The 11089-nt window shown below is 50.3% G+C and overlaps 1 protein-coding gene across 1 annotated transcript in view; it reads right to left on the bottom strand.

Annotated features, from left to right (window-relative positions):
* Ccdc120 (coiled-coil domain containing 120) overlaps positions 1 to 7949 on the bottom strand; it is a 10893-nt gene extending 2944 nt beyond the window's left edge. Inside the window, exons 1-10 of the mRNA XM_015506442.2 lie at positions 7828 to 7949; positions 4806 to 4902; positions 4542 to 4631; positions 4266 to 4399; positions 3305 to 3445; positions 2650 to 2926; positions 2201 to 2263; positions 1668 to 1842; positions 1435 to 1533; positions 5 to 178 (exon numbers count right to left, since the gene is read on the bottom strand). Coding sequence (XP_015361928.1) covers positions 5 to 178; positions 1435 to 1533; positions 1668 to 1842; positions 2201 to 2263; positions 2650 to 2926; positions 3305 to 3445; positions 4266 to 4399; positions 4542 to 4590 — 1112 coding nt within the window. The 5' untranslated portion in view covers positions 4591 to 4631; positions 4806 to 4902; positions 7828 to 7949. The remainder of the gene's footprint in view (positions 1 to 4; positions 179 to 1434; positions 1534 to 1667; positions 1843 to 2200; positions 2264 to 2649; positions 2927 to 3304; positions 3446 to 4265; positions 4400 to 4541; positions 4632 to 4805; positions 4903 to 7827) is intronic.
* Between the last annotated feature and the right edge of the window lie 3140 nt (positions 7950 to 11089).

An 11089-nucleotide genomic window follows, 5' to 3' on the forward strand; every position in this document is an offset into this window, starting at 1 on the left:
AGGCGGAGAGCCAGCTCCCCCAGCAGCAGCCCGGTCCACCAGCAGGGCCTCAGAGCTGTTGCTGCGGCGAGTGCGAGCTGCGAAGAGGGAGGCGCGATCTGAGGCAGGGTCCGCCCGGGGGAAGCCCATCTGGGAGTCTTGGCTGCCGGACCACTGTCGAGAATGGAGGCCTTCGGGCCTGGGGTGCAGAGGTGAGGGTAATGGGAGTACGGTCAAAAAATATCAGGCAAGGGGTTTGAATGCCCTCCCCACACCATCTCTTTCTGAGCCTCCACTTGCATATCTCTAAAATGGGCCCAGGACCAGAAATTGGATGTATGAAGGTGTTAGGAAGGACAGCTGAAATTTGGTCCCAGACTGGGGGCCCCTGGGGTTGGAAATGTATAGACAGAAAGGGCAGTTAACACTAAGGGAGATGCAAATATGTATAGGGCTGGGGAGAAAATATTAGCAGAGGAGCAGTCAAACAGAGCGTTCTTCCTTATCCCCTAACCCTAACCCTAACCCTCACTACTTTCAGGACCAAGTCCTAGTCCTTAGGCCTGGAATTTAAGACCTGCCTAAACTCTGCGCCACCATGTTTATGAACTGCCCAAAACAATCATCCCAACAGCCACCATGCACAGAACACAGGCCTCAAAAACAGAGGGATTTGGTTTTGTTTGCAACCTGGGAAAGTAGGTACTTAATAAGTACCTACTGTTTAAGAAACAATAGAATAAACCAGGCGTGGCGGCACATGCTTGTAATCCCAGTGGCTTGGGAGGCTGAGGCAGGAGGATCACAAGTTCAAAGCCAGCCTCAGCAACTTAGTAAGACCCTGTTTCAAAATGAAAAGTAAGGTCTGGGGATATAGTTCAGTGGTAGTATCCTTGGATTCTATCCCCAGTACCAAACCAAACCAAACCAGACAAAACAAAGAGTATATAGTATAGTGATTAAAAGCACAGACTCCAGAGTCAAGATTGCCTGGGTTCAAACACCAGGATTTCAGTTTACTAACCAGCTCATTAACTAACCCTCTGTGCCTCATCTGTAAAACAGGAATGACAAGACCACAGCTCTCAGAGGGAACTTGTGATGATTAAATGAGTTGATATCACACAAAACACTGATTACTAGCAGACAGTATAGGCACCCAGGACATGTTGCCCAGAAATTATTATGCCTGTGTCTCTCAAAGGCAGATGTCACTGTGCCTGTTTCACAAATAAGGACACAAGGATTCAGAGATGAGAAGATACAGGAAAAAGAAACATACTCAAGCATTTGTGCCTCTGCCCCCAATTCCCACCCTGTTCTCCAAGACAACTCCTTTTCACCTTTTAAACCCAGTTGCCCATGCCCCCACATTTTGATAATTTCTTAACACTTCCAGTTAAAACTAACAGTTCCCTTCTCTGATCCTCAGACCCTCCCTCAGAGTCCCCTTACTTGCAGAGCTGGGGGCCAGTGCCCCGGGTGAGGACAGGGGTGGCAGGCACACTTCGCCCCTCAAAACTGGAGGCACTCCTGGGCAGCGAGCGTGTGGGGCTAGACAGAGACGGGCAGGCCCAGGTCGGGGCCCAGGTTAGAGACTGTACCCACCAGCAGGCCCTCTTGCCAGCCCAGGCTCAGGATTCCATTCCTGGCTCCTGGGGAAGGCAGGGGAAGAGGTTCATCCTCACCTGGTGGGGCTGGCCACAGAGTTCCTCCGGCTCTTCAGATCCCCATAAAGATCTGAAGGAGGTGGTTTCCATGGGGTTCGTCGCTCAGGGCTCCCCCCAGATACTGCTCGCAGCTGGTCCCAAGCCTTTGGTGGCGAGGGGCGCTCTGCCAGAGAGAAGCAGCCACGGGGTTCCTCTGGATGGAAGGAGAGAATGGGGTATAATTCAATTAGAGAAGGTCAGAAGAGGCAGTATGGATTGGGGCGAAGCAACAGGGAGGGACTAGAGAAGTAAGGAAAGGGCAAGAGCTAGGACATGATTAAGCAAGCTAAAGAAATAAGGGGAGAGGTGGGGTAAAATGGGTAAGGAAGAGGCTGAAAAGTAGATCCTTGGGCTGAGGGGGTGAGGGATATGATGAAGCTAAAATGGGGGGTGGTACAACCAGATGGGGCATGGCTAAGGAGGAGCTAAACAAGTAAGGGTCTGAGCAACAGGATGGGCTGAGGAGACAGAAAAGGGAACTGTGGGCAGGTTTGGGGAATAGGAGTCCTCACCATTATCATGGCTGGCCCCAGACTCTGACAGGGAGCTGCTCTCCGAGTGCAGAACTACATCTTCTACAGGTGAGAAGGGGGAGAACCAGGCCTATCACTCCAAGACCTGGGTACCAACCCCTTACACCACTGAATGGGCTCTTCTGCTTAGCTCACCTTCTGGAGTATACCATCTCACCCTGTTCCCTCTCCCAAGAATCCACCTTTATCCGAATGCATGACCACCACAGGCTGGGTCTTCACTTTCCTGGTGTCTAGTGCTCAGTCCCCTAGGGCCTGCCCTTACCTGTGAGTCAGTTTCTATAATTCTTCTCATTCAGTGGCTCCCTTAAATTCTGGGCTTCACTGGCTGCTCATCCATGCCACCCCTACCACTTCCATTACTTAAAAGAGTCCCTTCCTGGCCCATTTTCCCATTCTCACTGGTAGGGTGCTGAGGCCTGGCTCACCTTGGCTGAGCTGAGCTAGGCGTGTGCCCAGGCAGACTCCCTGGGTGGTGATAAGTGCCCCTGCAGACAGCGGCAGTGGCTGGGGAGGGAGAACTGGGAGGCCAAGGCGGGCCCGGACATCCCCCAGCTGCTCCTCCAACTCATGCAGCCTCCTCAGTGCATCCGCCTGTACCTGGCGCCTGCGTCGCCGCTGTTCACCACTCAGCTCAGGGGCTAGGGCCAAGCGTCGGGCAGCGGCTGCAATCTGCTGCTGCACCGACACTTCCCGTTCCAGCTCCTACGGGACCCAAGATGGGTAGGAGAGAACCAAATGTTAGAAATTGCCAGGCACAGGGGCCAGAGAGTGGAGGAGCCCATCTATACTGGAAGTGCAGTTTGCTCTTCCTGTGGGCAGACCAATTTGCCTAGGGGTGAAGCTTAAGCATTCTCTGGCAGAGGGGTCCACATTGATGAGGGGTAGGGCCTGTTGTCTTTTGAAAGTGGCTAACCTGTCCTGAAAGACGTAGGGACTAGCATTGTTCCAAGAATCCAACTCCTGAAGATTTTTCCCTTCTTATCTTAGCCTCTCTCCCCCCTGGCCACAACCTCCTCCCCATCCCAAGCCTGGCGCTGTTACTTCCCCTCACCATCTTACTTTCCACACCCATCTGCTCACCTCAACAGGGCACAAGGAGTGATGTGCTGGATTAGGATGCAGTGGAGGGTAGGCACGGGCTGCAGGGGGCCGACGGCGCACCAACTGGGGCCGTTCGCCAGGTTCCAGTGGGCACTCAGGGGGCAGCTGGCCAGTCAGCTCCTGGAGGGGCCGGGGAGGGAGAGAGACTACCAAAGGTTAGTTAGGGAGATGGAGTAAAGCAGTGATGATCCCAGAAGGTACAGAAGTCCTCCAAGGAGCCTGGCCCTTCTCAGCATCCCACACATTGTTTTTCTTCCTTCTCCCAAGATCTCCACCAAGGTGGTGGGCAGTGTAGACTCTCATCCCCTCAATAGCCCAAATCCCTGAGGTATGTGCGTGGGAGGCTGGGTAGCCTGCTTTATAGTCCAGAAGCTTTTAGTTTTTACAAAGGCAACACATTCTATATATTGCATATTAAAAACACTCCCTTCAAGGTTTCTAGCAAGCTATGAGGGCATTCACAATAAGAAGGATAAATCAAACCTAGAAATCACCCCATGACAGATTCAGAGTAGGCCTTGCTACCAAATTTTGGACACAGCCTTTTTAAAAATTTTTCTTTCTCTCTCTCTCTCTCTCTCTCTCTTTCATTATAGATGGGCATAATACCTTTATTTTATTTATTTATTTTTATGTGGTGCTGAGGATCAAACCCAGCACCTGGCACATGCTAGTAGGCAAGCACTCTACTGCTGAGCTCCAGTTTGTTTATTTTTGTTTGTTTGTTGAGGATCTGGAGGGTTTAAAGGGTAGACAAGAGACTGTAGGCCTGTATCACCATATTTCACTGATTCTAAGAAATCTCAGTTGAGCTTTGAGAAGACAGAGGGTGACCTACAGTCCAGATTAGTGGTTTAGCAATTTCCACCACAGTCTGTCTATCTAGGGGTCCCAGCCCCTCACCCCCTCCCACTTGACACCCCTCAGGCCAAACTCTTACCGCCTCCTGGAGACACACTTTTCGGAGTTCTTGAAGTTTCAGGCTCAGGGCCTCTTGCAGGGCCCGCTGCCGGTCAAGCAGTCCCCTCAGACGCTCTGACTTCACCTGGGGGGCAGCCTCTCCAAAAAGGGCAGCTGGACAGAAAAAACAAAGATCAATGGGACAACTGGGCAATCCTGAAGCAGTTGTGGGGCCAGGTACCAACCTTTCCCAAACAGACAGGTGGTGATGGAGAGCAGGGGAAGAGGCCGCAAGAGGGGGAAACCAGCCACCAACCTGAGGCATTGAAGGTAGGAGAGCTGATCAGCTGACCTTTGACTTCCATCCTGGTGTTGTCAGGAGGCCGTGGCTGATGGTGGACAAGGCCTAGCAGTGACACACAGGAGCCATTAAGAAAGCACATCCCATGATACTCCGGTACCCAGCCCAACTCAGCTTCCCACACTCCAGCTGGGAATACAAAGTGCCCTGGGCCCCACCCACCTGCCTGGCCTGGCCTTTGATTCTGTGTCAATGACTAGACCCACACTACCCTGGTACCTTGGTTCCCTTCCCATTGAGCGGGAACACAGCAAGTGGGAAGCTGGGCAGACTTACGCCTCCTCAGAGGCCCATGGGCCACAGCCGGGAGTCTTGCCTAGAGAGAGAGAAATGATGGTAAAGATTCAATCAAATATCACACTAGTTGGCACTTATAAAGCACCGGCTGCCTGGAAGAGTTGCCTACTATGTCACACTGAATCTTCACAACTAGCTGGGGATAGGAGTTCTCTGATTATTATTACCCCATGTTAGAGGTGAGGAGAGGAAGGTAGAGAGGTGAATAACTTGCCCACAGTCAAGGACATACCCCAGGCCCATCTCCCTGGCCCTACACTCTCCACCACTAAGGCTGTTCTAACCCCACCAACTTTATCATAAACTGCCTGGTCCAGCAAGCCACATAGGGGCCTTTGCCCAGGCTATGGCCATCTGGAGTGCTGTTTTAAACTTCCTACCCACCCGGCCCCATTTCTCATTTATAATTCTGGGGCTTAAATATCACTTAACAATTGCTGTCCAACAAGAGACTGTGCCTCCCCTGTACCTCCATGAGGCATGTTGAATCAGGAGATACTATTAAATCAGTATCTCTAGCACCCTAACCACTGAGGTTTGTACAGCAAGTGCCTCATGAATGTCTGTTGGCTGACTGAGTAAATGAGTGAATGAAAGCTGAGGGAGCCAAGCTAGGGTTCAAGTCCAGATTTGTGGGTCCATACCTGTCCTAATTCCATCCTGTAGCCCTCGTGTAACAAGGAATATTCACCTAGCCCAAGGTCCCTCCATCCCCTCTCTCCACCACAGGTTAGTCTGAGACTAGCATATGGAGGTCACCTTGCAGAGATTTGTGAGAAGTGAAGTCCATAACCACATAACAAGCCACCTGTTTTCTCTGTGCCCAGAAACCCTGATGGACCATGAAGTCTGCCTTGGCCAGCTACCAGCCCTCCCTCATCCTCTCCTCTAGACTTTGCTCTCTCCCTCCCACACCCTGCTTGGTCCCAGCTGGGCAGCAGGGTTACATCACCTCCCACCACCTGGCCTAACCTTCATGACAGGTGACTGGGAGGGCCTCATGGGGCCACAGAGTTCCCATCTCCACCTACCCTGAAATCCACAGCTTGTGGATCTGGTAGCCAAGGGAAGACCCAGGCAACCAAAGAGGCAGGGGTACAAGCCCCTTACCCATCTCTATATTGTGGGGTATGGCCAAGCTGCCTATAAGTTGCTCCTGGATTCTCTGTTGTCCTCCTATCAGCCCCATAGGGTCTGTATCACTGTCTTAAAGCAGCTGTGCCCTGTCCTCAACATCAGGTATGAGGTCAATCTCTAGAGTCGTTTTATAAATCCAGGCACAGCCAGGTGGGGTGGAACATGCCTATAATCCAAGCAACTCGGGAGGCTGAGACAGGAGGAACACAAGTTTGAGGCCAGCCTCAGCAACTTAGAGAGATCCTAAGCAACATAGTGTGACCCTGGTCTCAAAATAAAAATGAAAGCTGGGTACAGGTGGCACACACCTATAATGCCAACAGCTCGGGAGGCAGAGGCAGGAGGATAACAAGTTCAAAGCCAGCCTCAGCAACTTAGTGAGACCCTGTCTCAAAATTTTAAAAAAATTAAAAGGTCTGGGGATGTGGGTGGTTAAGCTCCCCTGGGTTCAATCCCCAGTACCAAAAAGGGGGAAAAATCCAGACACAGCATGTACTTTGCAGAGGCCCTCACATGGCTACCCATCTAAGGTATGACCCTTCCCAGAATGGCAGGGTTTCCTTGATGTCCCAATTCAACTTCTCTTTGCCCCTTGGCTCCTAGAGTTCCTACTTTACCCAAGTCCCATTTGGATTTGGGAAATTTTCCCAGGCTCCCCTGAACCTTCTTCCATCTCAAAAGGAACACAACCAAAGGAACACAACTCCTCCCCACATAGGCCCATTTACTCCATTCACTATGAGTGGCCCCACATTTCACATGGGGCTACCTCAATCCTCCCTTCTCTGGGAGCTCAGAGCATCTTAGAAATCAACACAGGGTCCACACAGGAACCCTGACTCTACCCTGTCAACCTGACCTCAGGGACATAGCTAGGGTATGAGTCATGGGGTCACTGGGCAGGCTAGACACAGGGTCAACGCCCCACACCTGGCTCCAAAATCTTTGCCTCCACTCACATGTCCTCTGCACTCTTGCCTGGAAACCTAGGGCTGCCAAGTCCCTATCCAGAGATGGTAGAAAAGGGATTTGAGCAATCTCCTCCCCAGCGTGTCCCCACACGGGCTCCTGGGACCTCCACTGATGACCCCATGACCCTGTCCTGACATCCTGTCACAGGGATGGGCTGCAGCAAGAGAGCTGCAGAAGGCACCCCCCACACCCAGAGGCGGGCCCAGCAGGTTTTTCAGGTCTGCCCTTCTGACACCACAGCCGAGAAATTCCTGGCTGTAATGACTGTTTACAACCAAGACACCTCACCGGGGTGGCACCCCAACACTGTCACCAAGACCCCCCATTTCCACACACTGACACCCCTGGAACATTCTCAAAGTCTGAATTGCCCCCTGAGTCCCCCTGTGCCAGCTTTCTCCACTCTAGGTGAACAAACAGGGAGTGGGCAGGCAGGTATCTAGACAATGGTTTTTCAAACAGCTCAGTCTGGCTTCTCAGAAGCATTGGCCTTGGGTTGCAGAAGGACAGAAGCTACTCTGGCAGGGAGGAAAGGAAGAGAGGAAGTTAAGGGGAGTGGAGAAGGGGAACTCATGTGTCTTCTCCCCCATCCTTCCCCTGTCCATTTCGTCCATTTCCGGCCCCAAATTACTTTGTCCCAGGAAAGGAAGTAGGACATTTTGTGATTCTCAGGCCCTCCTTCTGTGCTGAACACCCCCCTAGCCCCACCCCACATTGTTGGTGTACCTCTCCCACAGACCTGGCTCTCTTCTGAAGGGAACTTTAGTACACCATACCCCGGTTCCTAATGCTCTCATCCCCCCCACCCCTGGGCCCACTACTCCCAGGTGCTCACCAATGTCAGAGAGTGCTGTGGGGTAGCTTCGGGTACCTCAGAAAAAAAAATAGTTGTCTCAATCGGGCCCTGGTTCGGCTGGCAGTGGCAGTGAGCAACAGTGGCGGATGCCTTGGCTGCCTCCCACTAGGTAATGGCCCAGCCTACCTGGCCAGGAACTGGGCCGGCCCACACCTTTTAACCCTTGCCTGTCTACCATTAGGGCTAGGGCTATCCCTGGAGGGCAGCCTCAGGGCCTAGTCCCTTCACAGTGCCCTGCATGGCCAAGTAGAGAATTTGGAATACCCCCCCTCACCTCAGATACTTAAGTAGAGACCTGGGAAAGAAGAGCTAAGAGTCTTGGAATACACACTGCCTCTCATGCTGCCCAGATTTCCAGAGGACTAGAGCCTGCCTGCTGATGGTAGCGCCTTGGGGTTGGGGGACCAGAGGACTGGGGAACTGTAAAACAGATTGGAGGCTCAGGTGTTACACCAAATTTGTGTCTCTTAGGAGTATGTATCACATTCCCAAGGCCCCTGCCCTTCCTCCTAGGGCAAGGTGGGGTGGGAGAAGTCCTTGGAGTAATTCATTGGGGTAAATTTCCAAGTTGGGGACAGAGGAAGTCAACCTTTCTAAGAGGCCAGATCTCAAGACCCTACAGCCTTCCACAGGTCCAGAAGAAGTAATCCTAGTAAACCAACCACAATAATTTATGTCCTACAAACATGGAAGAATGTAATAGGCCTACCTTCTCAGAGCCATTGTACTTATGTGGAAGCTGAAGCTCAGAGAGGTGAAGAGGCCTGATACAGATCACTACCCACAAGAGCAGGTGGAGTGGGGGGAGGGGACCTTTGCCTGTAATCCCAGCAGTGCAGGAGGCTCAGACAGGAGAATCATAAATTCAAGGCCAGCCTCAGAAACTTAGTGAGACCTTGTCTCAAAATAAAAAAAGAAAAAAGGGCTGGGGCGGGGCTGGAGTTGTGGCTCAGTGGTAGTGTGCTTACCTAGCACATGTGAGGCACTGGGTTGGATCCTCAGCACCACATAAGAATAAATAAATAAAATAAAGGTATTGTGTTCATCTACTACTAAAAATATATTTTAAAAATATTTAACAAAAAATGGCCAGGGATATAGCTCAGTGGTAAATCACCCCTGGATTAAATCCCTAGTATTCACCTCCCCCACCAAAAAAAGCAGGTAGAATCAGAATCTTGGGTCTGAAGGCAGGCAGAGGTTGCTCCTGAAGGAGGAGGAGTAGGAAGGAGGTTCAGGCTTCTTCACATCCTTGCTGGGTCTCCTTCATTTCTTCCCCTTGCCATTTCTGGACAGGAGTCAGGCTTCATGCCAGACAAGGAAATTGAGGGTTCCAAGTCCCTACAATGTAAGGACAACACCACATGGGCTCTGGGCCTGTCCCAGCGCACACCACACATCCTGTGCTCCATATGGGATCGTCTGCTCTGTGACCTCAAGGCCCAAACCTAACCCAGGTCCCTGCAGCAGCCCTGCTACAACATGAAAGAGCAGAGTGTGAGGAATGCTCTCTCCCTATTTTGGCAGGTGTGCCAAGCAAGAGAGTTCCCTTTGTCACATGCTATTAAGGCCTCCTGCCATCCCTGCCCACCTTTCTTCCTGGGTGTGAGATTTCCGGTGTGGCACACAAAGGCCCCTTTCATTACCTCCCCCTTCTTCCCTCCTTCTCTGCCCAGAGCTGGTGGAGTAGGACAACAGAAAGGTGGGCAACTAGCTCCGTGTTAGTGGGGAGTGTTTTCTTGGCCATGGCCTCTGCCACCTCTTGCGGGCCACCAAGAATGTTAGGACGGTAGGAAGTGAGATGTATATAAAATCAGAGCCAACAGGGACAAGAGACTGAGGCTGGCAATGCAGATTGAATCTCAAGGCTTAGGTTCCCTCATCTATAAAATGGGTAAAAGGTGAGTATAAAGATAATAAAGGCCAAAGGAACTCTGGAAGGTATTTCAAAGTGCAAGGAAACTCACCACATCATTAATGACTGGTAATAACAATAATAAACTCATCCATTGATGGATTGGGGTGCAGGGAAGTGGAGAGGAGTAGGTAGCTGGACCTCCTTGGCCATTTAGACAAGTAGGGCAGAGTCACCCACACATATCATTGCTCTGATGATTTTTTAAAAATTTTTTTTAGATATCAATGGACCTTTATTTTATTCATTTACTTATGTGTGGTGCTGAGAATCCAACCCAGTGCCTCATACATGCTAGGCAAGCACTCTACCATGAGCCACAACCCCAGCCCCGCTCTGATGATTTTTAACAGCCTGGAAGATGGCCCAAACTCTCAGCCCTACTCCAGTGGGTCCTGAGTCTCCCATGGATACTACACAGCTAATAAGTTGTAGATGTGGGATTTGACCCAGCTCTGTCATTTACTATTGTATGCCGGCTTAGACAACTCACTTAATGTCTCTGTGCCTCAATGTTCTCATTTGTTAAATGGGGATGATGAGAACAGTATGTAGTGCACACAGAGCTGTTGTGAGCATTAAATCAGTTAATAGACTACCGTAAGTGCTCAGTTATGATGGCTGTCATAATCACAAGTATTCCTCCCCAAAGAACTCAGGAATCAAACAGATATATCTGGACTGGGTTGTGGGGTTTTTTTGTTGTTGTTGTTTTGTTTTGTTTTTTGAGATGCAGCCGGTGTCTCTCAACCTCACTGGATAAATTTGAAACAGACCTATTTTCTCTCTGATAAGCTGTCTGAACTCTCACTATCCAAAATCAGGATATAAATATATTCAGATGCATTTCAAAGAGAGCTAGTATCCCTCAGCCTCCAAACCCTCCCTACTTGCTAAACCAGACATTTTTTGAAACAGAGCTGTTTTCCCTAATCTCCAACCTCTCCCTCAACTCAACATTAAAAATTAAAAATTCAGGAAACAAGGACGCCATGGGGCACACCTATAATTCCAGGCTGAGGAATTCAAGGCCACTCTGGGCAACTTAGCAAGACCCTGTTTCAAAATTAAAAAAAAAAAAAAAAAAGAGCTGGGGGTATAATTCAATGGTAGAACATCCCTAGGTTCAATCCCAGGTACCAAAGTAAAAATGCAGAAACCAAATACATTCAGATAAATTGTTGGAACTCTCACTATCAAATATAGGAACTGAAATTTTTTAAACTGTGCTGGGGACAGAACCCAGTGTCTTGTGCATGCTAGGCAAACACTCTACCACAAACCCATATCCTCAGCCCCTGGATTTTTTTTTTTTTTTTTTTTTTT

This window comes from Marmota marmota, unplaced genomic scaffold (genome assembly GCF_001458135.2).
Source record: "Marmota marmota marmota unplaced genomic scaffold, marMar, whole genome shotgun sequence".
In the NCBI taxonomy this organism is placed as follows: Eukaryota; Metazoa; Chordata; class Mammalia; order Rodentia; family Sciuridae; genus Marmota; species Marmota marmota.